Below are 12962 nucleotides of genomic sequence, written 5' to 3'. Positions count from 1 at the left end.
GCCGGCGGCGCGGGGCCGTGGCTGATCACGTGCTTCGTCACGTGGTTGGTCACGTGACCAAGTTCCACTCGGCCAGCTGCAGCTATCACGTAACTCGAGGTTTAACCGAAGCTAAACCACCAGCAATTTTTTTCCTTTCCTCACAAACATACAAACTTTTTCTTATATACACTTAAAAATCCGGTGCTCCGTGAACTCTGCGAAGTCGCCGATCTTTAGTGCGCACGGAACCTGTGCGGGAAACTACCGAACATCTTCGTTCTCAGCACTCAGTCTGCTGCAGGGAAAAGATGAGAGACAATGCGTGGAGTTGATGAAAAAAATCTTCCCTTCGTGTTCTTGTCCGCACTGCATCTTTTTTTTATATGGCCCGTGTGCGTTCCCGTATTAATAATGCACCCGAGATATATTGGGAGTGGCGTTCTTGACACCCCCGAAGTAAACAGCCGAGACGGGCTTAGCTATACGCGCACATGCCCCTGTGGACTGCCTCGCGCGATCGATAATACGCTTCCAGGAATGTTTCGTGGCCCTCCGAAAAAGCGCAGGCACAGAGGCGTATAGCCACAAACTCTCGGGACCTACGTGTCTAAGTCTTAGCTGAACATCTTCCCGCACAGCTACTGCCGCCTGCTGTAGATAATTCGCGCTCGACAATTGTTGCAAAAAAACGTAATGAACTTTCGCCTTGTTGCAAGCACGCTACGAAACTGAAGGTGACTACCCCGGTTTTAGAAAATCGACGCAGACCGTGAACGTGTAAAAGATGAGGTGAAGCAGAATTGGCACGTCTCCGGATAGAACCTCGTGTAACTTATCAACATGATTAAGGCACGAAAGTAAATAAAGTGACACAGGTGCCGTCTCTGCGGGTGATTTAAGTGCTCCTTGCGCCGACAGGCTCCCGCTCGCGAGTTCTAGAAGGTCGAGGATTTTCTGTACACTCTGAACTTATTCCTCTATCATTCGGCTGTGTCTCTGTGCAGACAGTTAAAACGTCATCAGGCAAAACGCAAATCTTGTTGTGCTATTTCTTGCTTCTGTGACCTTGTTCGAAATAATTTTGAATGTAAAACAGCTGACGGAATTTCACATCTTAAGGTTGTCTGTATCTCGTTTTATTAGCACGGCATTTAAAACACGTTTTCAATAAATTCAGAACAATTTTTGGCCTGAATAACGTGAATGACTGCTCTGTACTGATGCCCTAATTGTCTCTTAAGTGTCATTTGTTTCTCAGCCTAAGTGCGCGACTTCTGATAACGAGACCTTCGTTACCTCACTCAAATTTTTTTTTTTGAAATTTGCGTGCAAAGTTTCACCCCTTGAAAGAAAAAAAATATATTGTCCTGCTCTCTCTCAGGTCCCTAGAGGTATTCTACATTTATCCCGGCGTTAAAGAAGGAGTGAGGACCTTGGCAAGTGTTGCCATTTTCTTGGCACTGCAAAAGAAAGTTGCGCAAAAACCAACTCGGGTAAAAATTCCTTTCTCAAACGACTGCTACCTAATCTACGAACAAGTGGCTCCCGAAATAAACTGAAATTAAGCTTCGCCTGATGACGCGTTACTTTTTTTGTAACAAACAAAAGGTCACAAACAGAGCTACGAGTGTTGATAATGCTTTCGGATCTGTGACAATTCCTTTATATTCCCCATGGCTAATACAGGGTCACGTTATTCTATAAACAGTATTTTTGTTCTGCACGAGTCCATAAGTGCAGTATGCACTGTAGTTTACATGGTTTTGTCGCTTACAAACAAACATGGGCGCTGATGGTGATACAAGCCCCAGCGCGCTTCTGGTATCAATGGCCCGGAGTTCGAAAAGGTTTGCGCCGGTGCAGATGACGCCTGTCGGGCTGGTTTTGATAAGGCAGCACGGCATGCCTATAGTATTCCGCGCAGTGTTTGATAAGGCGCCGGTGCAGGTGACGCGCCAGCTTTCGATGCTTCTATTTTTCCCTGGGGTAGCTGCTTGCTCGAAAAACGCGCCCTCTTCAAACAGGAAGTGTTCTGGGGCTAAGTGGCAGTGTTTCCAGCACAAAAAAAAAACATTCCAGAAAAAGGACCGCCAGGGGGCGTCGAGGAGTACGGACGCGTTTCACGTCGGCTCCGCGAAATCAGTGATTTCATGGCGGATTTTTTCCTACGTTGACCGTAAATGTCCTTGAAACCTGTTTCCTAAGGTGCAAGCAACCCGAGGATACGACATCTGTGCCTGTAAGTGCATCTTTAAAGCCTATATCGTCACTCCAAGTTCGCCAGCGCTACACGCTACGATAGGCCTACTTCGACCGGGAAGGCGGCGACCGGCGAGCTCCCGCCATCGCCGACCGCGCCCGGCTCCACGATGACGATGGAAGTGGCGGTGGTGGGAACCGACATCGACCCCAAAGAAACCGAAAAAGAAGAATGGATTATGCGACTGAAGAAGCGAGCGGAAAAATTGGAGAACAACGAACGCCACCTAGGACACCGACATGGTGCCGGAGACGCGGCGGGAGCGAACGCCGCCACTGTTGCGACGACCGACGGCAGCGACACGAGAGCCTACAGAGAGGCGGGACGGAAACTCGCTGAACGTTCAATAGCCTCAGACCTCCCGAGACTTCCAGCGACCGGATGGAAAGTAGTTCTGCGTCCCAAAGAAGGACTCACAATGCTGAAGAGCACCACCGAGATGAGAATTGCGGCGGCCATCAGGGAGAACGCCGGAATCAAGGACGAGGAGGCACTGAAGGACAGACTAGCTATAAACGCCAAGCAAGGAACGATTACCTACCACTCGCCTAGCTACGAAAACGCGAGGAAGGTGGAGAAACTTGAAACTGTCAAGATCGGAGACAAGGAACGCGGTGTGACCACCTACATGAACGCACCAGAGAGTTGCGGCAGGGGAGTCATCCATGGAATTGATGTGGAATACACACACAAGTATGTACTAGAAGGACTGAACATTAACGGATTCAACCCTCTAGTCATAGATGCACGAAGAATGGGGAAGACTAAATCTTTCCTAATCACCTTTGAAGAAGAGAAAGTACCACGCAGAGTAGTCTTGAGCGGAATCACTTTCAAGTGCTTTCTATACAAGAAACGCTATGAGGTCTGTTACAAGTGCGGAGGACTTGGCCACCGCTCGGACGTCTGCGACAGTGAGGTGACCAAGTGCCGCGGCTGTGGCATGACATCGCCCCCCGAGGGACACCAATGTACACCGCAGTGCCAACTATGTGGCAAAGAACACTACACCGGGGACAAGAGGTGCAAAAATCTCTTTCGCACCCCTTATATTGTCAAGAAACGCCAATGGGAAGCCAAACAGGAGGCTGAAGAAGCGAAGCAAGAAGACCGAAGGAACAGCCGCTCCCGTGATAGATCCGGCAGCAGAACGAGGTTTCGGTCAGAGTCGTTCCCCCGGCTACAAACCGGACAGCAACAGCCACGCAAGGAGCAAGCTGCAAAGGTGAGCTGGCCAGCTAAAGTTTCCCAGGACTCCGAGACAGTTAAAGAATTAAAAAACTTATTAAACAGCAGGCAGATCAGATTAAGACTTTAACTGATTATATTAAGAAGCAAGAAGAGCGGATCAAAATGCTAGAAACGACAGCTAAACAACCCGAGGAAAACAACCCGCAACAGGAAAAGGCAATGGCGCCTATGCAAGCGGAGCAGGATAGAGAGGTTGAGACAGAGAAGGTTGAAAAACCCCCTTCAAAAAAGAAACGTACCAAAGAGTCGGATCTTGAGACCAAATTCGAACAACTAAACGACAAACAACAACAGGACATGAAACTACTGAACGGAACACTAATGCAATTCATGAAACAAGTCACAGAAACGATCACAGCAGAATTTGCAAAGCGAGACGCTGCTCTCACGGCGGAATTTGAGAAAAGGGACCAATGGATATACGCGGAATTCCAAGCAACCAAAAATGCCTTGGCCAAAGAACAATAATACTATCTGGCAGTGGAACTGTAGGGGCTTTCTGCGTAAACGGGCCGTTTTACAATCGTTCCTTGCAAACGGAGACAAACCCGAAATTATAGCTTTACAAGAGTGCGGGAAAAACGCGAAGCTGCCCGGTTACAAGTCGTACCCGGGCCGAGGGGACAACACGCAGGTTGCCACCCTTGTCAAACGCAACGTTACCGCGCTGCAGCACGAGACAGGGCACGTCCAATTAGATCACACTCTAATCGAAATGATACCGCGTAAGCGGAGAGAGAAAAGCCTATTCGTCTTAAACGTATACAGTTCTCCGAAACAGAGAAAGGATTGCGGCTTCGACAGGCTATTCGCAAAAACGAAACAGATAGCGGGCAAAAACCCTATTGTCATTGTCGGGGACTTTAACGCTCATCATCCCGCATGGGGATACAAATATACGCAAATCAAGGGCAGAGAACTCTGGGACAGCATTCTCCACAATGAGCTCATCTTGATCACTGACCCCATCAAACCAACAAGACAGGGCAATAGCGTGAGTAGGGACACTACACCTGACTTAACACTCACCGGAGGCCAAATCACGGCAAGGTGGTGTAACACGGGGGAGGACCTAGGAAGCGACCACAAAATTATTGAGATTGTGGTAGAAGACGGACCGCCCACACCGAGACCCAAAAAGGTCGCAGCGGTAAATTGGGATCTATTCAGGGCGAACCTTCCTACCCGAGACGCAATCAGGGACATAGAATCTTGGGGCACAGACCTTCTCGCAGCAGTTAAAGAAGCCACCGAAGAGGTGGAAGCAGACGAAACGCAAGAGGAGGTAGACAGGCGTATGATAGGCCTGTGGCGCAAGAAAAGGGAGCTAGAAGAAAAACTTGCTCAAAACAAGGGGAACAGAAACATACGTAAGCTCCTAGCCAAACAGAATAGAGATATCGAGGAGCACGCGCTGAACTTAACCAGACAAAACTGGGGTAGTATCTGCGAGCAGATGGACCGCAGAATCAGCAAAGCCAACACGTGGAAAGTGCTCAGACATCTCTTAGACCCGGACAAGACAAAGTATGAGGCACGACAACAACTACAGAAACTCGTATATAAATACGAAGGCACTAGCGATCAACTAATCTCTGAAGTGAGGGACAGGTACTTGAGGTGCACACCACCCACACCCCTCCCCGAGTACAAGGGCGCAGAGAATCCTCTTCTAGATGGGCCCATCACCATCGCAGAGGTTAGGGCGGAGTTGAACAGACTCAGAACTAAAACTGCGGCAGGTCCAGACAGAATCAGCAATCGCATGCTGAGGAATTTGGATGATGCATCAATTAGAAACCTAACAGCGTACATGCAGGAATGTTGGGACAAGGGCCGAATACCACCTTCGTGGAAAGAGGCCAACCTAGTCCTTATTCCAAAACCAGGTAAGAAACTAAGTCTCGAAAACCTGAGGCCCATTTCGCTTACCTCATGTGTAGGTAAGCTAATGGAGCACGTTATTCAAACGAGGCTAAACAGATTCCTAGAAGAACAAAAGCTTTACCCCGACACAATGATCGGATTCAGGACACATCTTTCTGCATGCGATGTTATGCTTCAACTTAAAGAACAAGTGCTAGACAACGAAACAGCTGATACCAGAGTAATAGTCGGCCTTGACGTGGCCAAAGCTTTTGACGACGTTGACCACGCAGCCATACTAGAACGCTTAGCAACTCTAAATGTAGGGGGAAAGGTATACAACTACGTGAAGGACTTTCTTTCAAACAGAACAGTTACTATCAGCCTAGGAGGGAAGGAAGAGAAAGGCATAAGGTTGGGCAACAAAGGTACTCCCCAAGGCTCGGTCCTATCACCGACACTCTTCAATATTGCAATGATTGGCTTACCACAGAAATTGACGCGTATAGAAGGGCTCAACCACACAATATACGCGGACGACCTCACCCTCTGGGTTACCAGAGGCAGTGACGCGCACATCGAAGGTACCCTCCAAAGGGCGATCGAGGAAATTGAGTCGTACCTAAAACAAGTAGGACTCAAATGTTCTGCCGAGAAATCTGAAGCGCTCTTCCTCGGCCCACAAAAGAGACAAACAAAGCCCCATGAACATGGGATAACGCTAACGGTAAACGGGGACAAAATACCATCAGTGGAGATGATTAGAGTACTGGGTCTTAGGATACAGACAAACGGTAAGAACACCGAAACGATACGAAAACTCGAATCGAGTGTAAGCCAGACGTGTAGGCTACTCAAAAGAATAGCAAATAAACACGCGGGAATGAAGGAGACGAACCTCTTAAGACTAGTTCAGTCATTTGTAATCAGCAGAATCACATATGTGGCACCATACCTACGGCTAACCAAAGCAGAAAAAAACAAGATTGAAATCCTAATTAGGAAGGGCGTCAAAACCGCTCTGGGCCTCCCCCCGTACACATCCACCCAGAAAATTTTGAACATGGGGATTTCAAACACCCTAGACGAGCTCATTGAGGCTACCAGAGTAGCGCAACAACAACGACTTCTACGCAGCCATTCGGGGCTAAAAATACTAGAAAAGCTAGGCTTCGAACCTCGAGCGCGGCTCAAACACACGGAGAATATCCCAACAGACATAAGGAACAAAATCAGAATCCCACCACTCCCAAGGAATATGCATCCAGTACACCATGAGGGTAGGCGAAAGGACAGAGCGAAAGCTCTGCAGAAAAAATTAGCCAATAGACAGGACGTGGTTTACACGGACGCGGCGGAATATGAAGGCAGAACGGGTTTCGTAGCCCTGGCGACCAGGGAGGGCGGAGACCGAGTCTCGTGCTGCAGCACCGAACAGAGTGATGCAACAGCGGCTGAGGAGGTAGCCATTGCGCTGGCTTTAACTCAACGGAATGTTAGGGTGATTATAACAGATTCCAAATCGGCTATCCGCAACTACAACGCAGGCAGGGTATCTGTCGAAGCAGTCAAAATTCTCACAGCCGGCCCGACACCGGCAGAACTAATTAACCTTGTTTGGACTCCGGCCCACGAGGGCCTCCGGGGAAACGAGACAGCGCACGCATTGGCCCGAGGACTCACACACCGGGACCCCAATGCGGTCTCGTCGAGTAGAGAGTCCCTTCAGACGAGCGAGGAGCTGAACACGTACCAAGATATTCTTAACCATTACAGATTAGGAAGACAGACATTACCTGGAGCATGCAAGGGCCTCAGCAAAAAGGAAGAGGTCATATGGAGAAAGTTACAGGCGGGAGTTTTTCCGAACCCACTCGCACTAAGCAGATGGCATCCGGCGATCCAAGACCCCAGGTGTAAACAGTGTAATGAAATAGCAGACATGATCCACATGGTGTGGACATGCCCTAGCCACAACGAACCAGACAGGAATATAGAGTCCTGGGAGGCTTTAATGGCCAGCCAGAAAGAAGAAGAACAAAAAGAAGTCATCCGTCTGGCCCTGGACACCGCTGAATCCCAAGGGATCCCAGCCTGCTGAAAGGGGAGGAAGATGACGGCGGTCAAGACTCGTCTTTTTCGCCCTCTGATTCCTTGACGGGTGCAAATAAAGTTATTTCATCATCATCATCATCATCCAGAAAAAAAACTGAAATTGTTTTTTTTTGAGGAAAGGAAATGGCGCAGTATCTGTCTCCCATCTCAGCGGACACCTGAACCGCGCCGTAAGGGAAAGGATAAAGGAGGGACTTCATACTTCGAGAATGCCGTGTGTACAGTCTGTGCTTATGAATACACCGTTGCTCAGTACACTGCAATGAAGGTAATGCGGGCTAAGAAGGGTTACTGCGAAAATCTTACTTGCAAACCCTGGACTGCATATCTGTATTATAAATTAGAGTTATAAAGTTAGACTAAGTTCCTGATTGTCTTGATTTTTGTTCCGGCCTAATCTGGCTGCCCTGTTCCTTCCTCTAATGGCTTGTTTTTGCGGGCACGTACTCTGTATTACTTAGGCACCTGTATGCCTTCTGTGGAGAGAATGTAGCGATAAGTCGTAGAAAGATGCACGTATGCGTTGCCTACAGGCTGCTGATGTTCAGCGGAGATTTACGAGTGCGGACCGCGGGAGAGCGATGCATGAGTTGTGTGAACACACCCAGAGACGGCATTGACGCGCCAGTCGTGGGGTTCGTGGTGCATCAACAACCGTCGCTGGAGGTTCCCACAAAAGCGATGTTTACCCCAGCTAACGAAATACCACGCGAAGTGTGCTGGCTTTAAGTAGCGACATCATTTACTCGCACTCACTTACAACATGCGTTATTGGAGTTTTACGACGCATAGCGCCGGAAAGTGTTCTTTCTTTCACCAAGCTATAGCCGCACTGTCTGTGTCAATGCACGCCATGTGACGCACCTTTTTTTCTTGTTTTGCAGAGTCCGGCATAGACCTGGCCGCGGTGGCCATCCAGCAAGGCCGAGACCACGGCTTGGCGGGCTACACCCGCTGGCGCCAGTTCTGCGGCCTTCGGACCATAGACGACTTCGACGGCCTGTCGCGGGTCATGAGCTCGGACGCAGCCTTCAGGCTCAGTCAGCTCTACTCCACAGTGCACGACATCGACCTCCTGCCCGCCGCGCTGGCCGAGACGCCCGTTGAGGGCGGGCTGGTGGGCCCCACGCTTGCCTGCATCTACGCCCACCAGTTCCGACACATGCGCGTCTCCGACAGGTTCTGGTTCGAGAACCCGAACCAGCCGTCGTCCTTCACCGAGGACCAGCTGCGCGAGCTTCGGAAGACCAGTCTCGCTCGCGTCCTCTGCGACAACGTCTTCCTCAGGTCCGGAGGAGGAGTCGTGCAGCCCAGAACCATGAGGGTGCCTGACCCGTGGCTCAACAACCTCATGTCCTGCGAGGACAGGCTGCTGACGAGTGTCGACTTGGACGCCTGGCAGGAAGGCGGCAGACTGCTGAACGTTCCCGACTCGGTGCTGCAAGACGCGCTGGCAGATCTAGCCGCGTCCCAGGGAGGCCAGTTCGGTAGATTCAACAGCCGTGGCGGATTCATGAGGGCCACGTCGGGTTCTCGGAGCATACACAACCAGTCGGAGGCTCTGGAGCTGGCTACAAGGCGGCTGCTCAAAGCCATGAGGAAAGGCGAGAGCAGGCAGGACCTTATCCCTGCGCTCAGACAAGTCGACCTGTCTAAGTTTGCAAGCGAATTCGAAGAGCCTGCCGCGTGTGAGGAGGAGACCCTCAGCCCTTGCGATCCGCGGACGCCTTTCCGAACGCTTTCCGGACGTTGCAATAACCTCAGGAAGCCCACGCTTGGTAAAGTCGGGCACAGCTTCAGGAGAGTTCTTCCCGGTCTTTACGAAGACGGCGTGTCGGCTCCGCGGTCCCGTAGCGTCACGGGCACCGCACTGCCTAGTCCCCGACTTGTCTCCTTTGCGGTACACGGCGACTTCAGCCGCCCGCACCAGCGGTACACGATGATGCTCATGCAACTGGGACAGTTCGTCGACCACGACATCGCCCACACCCCGCTCGCCGAGGGGCCTAACGGCGAGACGCTGCGGTGTCGGGCATGCGACTCGCCGCGCCGAATCAACAAGGAATGCTTCCCCATCCCTATTCCGTCCAATGACCCTCACTTCCCCAGCGTTAGCCGCAAGAACCCCAACATTCCCCAGTGCCTTCCGTTCACCCGTTCCATGTCCGGCCAGAGGACACTAGGAAGCCGAGAGCAAATCAACCAGGTCACCGGTTACATGGACCTGTCGACGGTGTACGGTTCAGACGATTGCGCGAGGGAGGAGCTCAGGATCTTCCGAGGCGGTCTTCTCAACATGAGCGCTCACCCTGCTGGACCTCAGTTCAAGCCACTCTTGTCCGAAGTGGACGGCGCGGCCGATTGCATCTCCTCGAACGGCCGCTGCTTCATTGCCGGAGACACACGCGTCAGTGAGCAACCCGGTCTCACCTCCATGCACACAATCATGTCGAGGGAACACAACCGTGTGGCCCGTTCTCTTCAGAGCCTAAACCCGCACTGGAATGACGATCGTCTCTTCGAGGAGGCGAGGCGCATAGTGGGAGCCATGTATCAACGGATCGTCTTTTCGGAGTTCATACCGCGGACGTTGGGGTGGGAGTCTGTGAGTCACTGGGGCTTGCATTTACTAGATGAAGGTTACTACAACGGCTACGACCCGAACTGCGACGTCGGCTCCTTCAACGAGTTCGCGACGGCAGCGTTCCGTTTCGGTCACACGCTCCTGCCGCCCGTGCTCAAGCTTGTGGGCCCGGCGTACGACGAACTCGGAGGCCTCAAGCTCACCGACGCGTTCTTCAACAGCCAGACCCTCTACCGGAGGGACAGGCTGGACCAGCTGCTGCGTGGACTCCTGTCGACGCCCATGGAGAACTTCGACAACCACGTGACCGAGATGGTCACTAAGCACTTGTTCGAGTCCAAGACCGTGCCCTTCTCGGGCCTCGACCTGGTCGCCATCAACCTGCAGAGAGGTCGCGACCACGGTCTGAGAACGTACAACGACTACCGAGTCTTCTGCGGACAGCAGCGCGCGCGGTCCTTTTCCGACCTGGAGGGCCACATACCGCAGAACACCCTGCGCGCCATCGCGGGCGTGTACCGCGACGTGGAAGACGTGGACGTGTTCACGGGCGGCCTGTCCGAGTTCCCGCTGGCCGGAGCCGTGGTCGGGCCGACGTTCAGCTGCCTGCTGGGCTTCCAGTTCCAGCGGCTGAGGCGCTGCGATCGCTTCTGGCACGAAAACGGTGACTCCGTGGTCCGCTTCACGCCCGACCAGCTGGCCCAGATCAGGAAGGCCTCGCTGGCCAAGATCATCTGCCAGAACTCGGACACGACGAGGTTCATCACCAGGAAAGTGCTGGACGTCTACGACCCCTTCCTGTGAGTATGCATTTCGCCGTGTTGTCGGAATAGTACGGTTCGGTTTATACCTTTATAAGGGTTTAACTTCCCAGAGCGACTCGCACTATGAGGGACGCCGTAGTGAACGGCTCCGAAAATTTCGACCACCTGGAGTTTTTTAACGTGCACTGACATCGCACTGTACACGGGCCTCGATGGTATAGTATGGTATGGTATGGTATGGTATGGTAGGAGCTTGGCGCATGATAGCCCTAGATGCTTATGCGCCACTAAACTCAGCACAGAACAACAACCACAAGGTACGGTACGGTGCGGTATGGTATGTGGGGTTTAGCGCCTCTAATCTGCTCATGGTCTGTGAGAGACGCCGCGGTGGCCGGGCTCCGGAATAATTTCCTCCACATGTGGTTCTTAAACGTGAACAGTATGTCCGCATCCTTAGTGGTAAAAAATGCCCATTTGCAGCGAATGTTCCGACGAATACCATCACAGTGCGCATACTGAAGACCTGCCGCATTTAACGACCACATCCTCCACGATTTAATCGCTTTCTTTTTTCACTTTTCGCGTATCACTTTCAAACAACAAATTAAGGCTGGAGACAGCCACCTCGTTTCCAAAGGTAATACACATGATGCGCAGGCAAACGAAAGGAAAACAGCTTTTTACAAGCGACCGCAGAGAGGCGACGGCGCCGCCATTGCTGCTGCTGACCGGAAAGACAAGTGTGAAATGTCGGACACGCATATCGGTAGAGGGAGAAGCGCGAAGCGCCCAGAGGATTTCCCGAACACCGCTTGTTGCTGGTAGAATATACGGCGAGGTCGCCGGGCGCGAATTTCTCTTTTTTTTTTCACGCTCGCTCTCACGCGGTTACATGCGCATCACTCAAGCACGGCTCGAACGCCCGTCCTCCTGGGAAACAGAAATATGCAACCGGGAAAGGTCGCGGACGCCTAGTAACACTATCCCCTACCACCACCTCCGTTGCCCGCTGGACGCGCTCTTTTTCTTTTCATCTTCAAGCTAGCTTAAACGCTTCTCGCCTATTCACCGTGTCTTCTTGCTCAATTTTTTCTTTTGTAATTCATTACTTTCGACTTTTTTCTCTGTTGCTGTTTCTCGAAAGGCGTGAGAACTGGTCCCGGGTCAAGCCACGCTCTTTCAATACGAGTTTCATGGTGGAATGCACGGAGAGCGAAAAGATGCCGCAGTTCCGTTGAAGGGTGAATTCGACGCAACCTCCTTTTCAGGCGCGGTCGGTCACCGGGTGCTGCGCTTTCGCGAGTAGGAAATAACAACACTTCCGGTCGGTGCGGTGCTGTTCTGTAAAAGGCTCTTCAAAAGCCGCGTCAGTTGTTTCCGACAAAAGCTAAATCTGCTAGCAACTGGAACACATTACTTTATTTACAAACTGCGCTGCAATCGACTTATATCGCGCGCTGCATTTCAGCGCGCAGGTTTTATTGTTTGTTTGTTTTGATCAAAGAGAGAAATAGGGAGCATAAACACGAAAATAGCCACGATAAAACTGCCTACAAACGAAATAAAAAAAATCTGGAAAGACATTATGCTGGGGAGGCAGAAATTGAAGGAGCGAGAGTAGATGCGCGCAGATAATTATAAAAGCAACAGATGCAACAGTGAACAGGACGAACCAAACAAATAATAGGATAAAAAAAGACGGTCACGTCTGAACAAAATGGCATGGTACACATAACGTTGACGCAAGGCATAAAAAAAAAAGAATTCGTTAACTGTCCTTCAGAAGGGTGAAGTCCGCTAAGAGCAGTGACGTGTACCTGCTTAATCTCAAGTCTTATATAAAGCAAACTTACAGTCTAAATCTGCCCAATGAAAAGTTTTTAACAGATGGTCCGCGCTTCTCACCCGTAGCAATCAATCAATCAATCAATCAATCAATCAATCAATCAATCAATCAATCAATCAATCGGGCAATCAGTCAGTCAGTTAATCAATTAATGAATAAAAGAATGAACCAGCCATTAAACAATCAACAGCGCAGTGAGGCCGATGGCGTCACCGAGGGTGGTGCACTCTCCTACACCCGCTTCGTCTCCCAGATACATAACGGCTGCGTAGTGAACGCATCGGCGCGTGC

The 12962-nt window shown here is 51.1% G+C and overlaps 2 protein-coding genes across 2 annotated transcripts in view; one reads left to right on the top strand and one right to left on the bottom strand.

Annotated features, from left to right (window-relative positions):
- The window catches only part of LOC144107669 (major facilitator superfamily domain-containing protein 4A-like), a 422352-nt gene that overhangs the window by 175073 nt on the left and 234317 nt on the right, over positions 1-12962 (bottom strand). The window lies entirely within an intron of this gene.
- LOC144107668 (uncharacterized) overlaps positions 1-12962 on the top strand; it is an 89839-nt gene that overhangs the window by 71557 nt on the left and 5320 nt on the right. The window contains exon 8 of the mRNA XM_077640783.1: positions 8359-10858. Within this exon, the coding sequence (XP_077496909.1) occupies positions 8359-10858 (2500 nt within the window). The remainder of the gene's footprint in view (positions 1-8358; positions 10859-12962) is intronic.

Source organism: Amblyomma americanum, chromosome 10 (genome assembly GCF_052857255.1).
Source record: "Amblyomma americanum isolate KBUSLIRL-KWMA chromosome 10, ASM5285725v1, whole genome shotgun sequence".
Classification (NCBI taxonomy): Eukaryota; Metazoa; Arthropoda; class Arachnida; order Ixodida; family Ixodidae; genus Amblyomma; species Amblyomma americanum.
The sequence above is the reverse complement of the archived record's forward strand: the minus strand, read 5'-3'. Positions and strand labels throughout refer to the sequence as shown.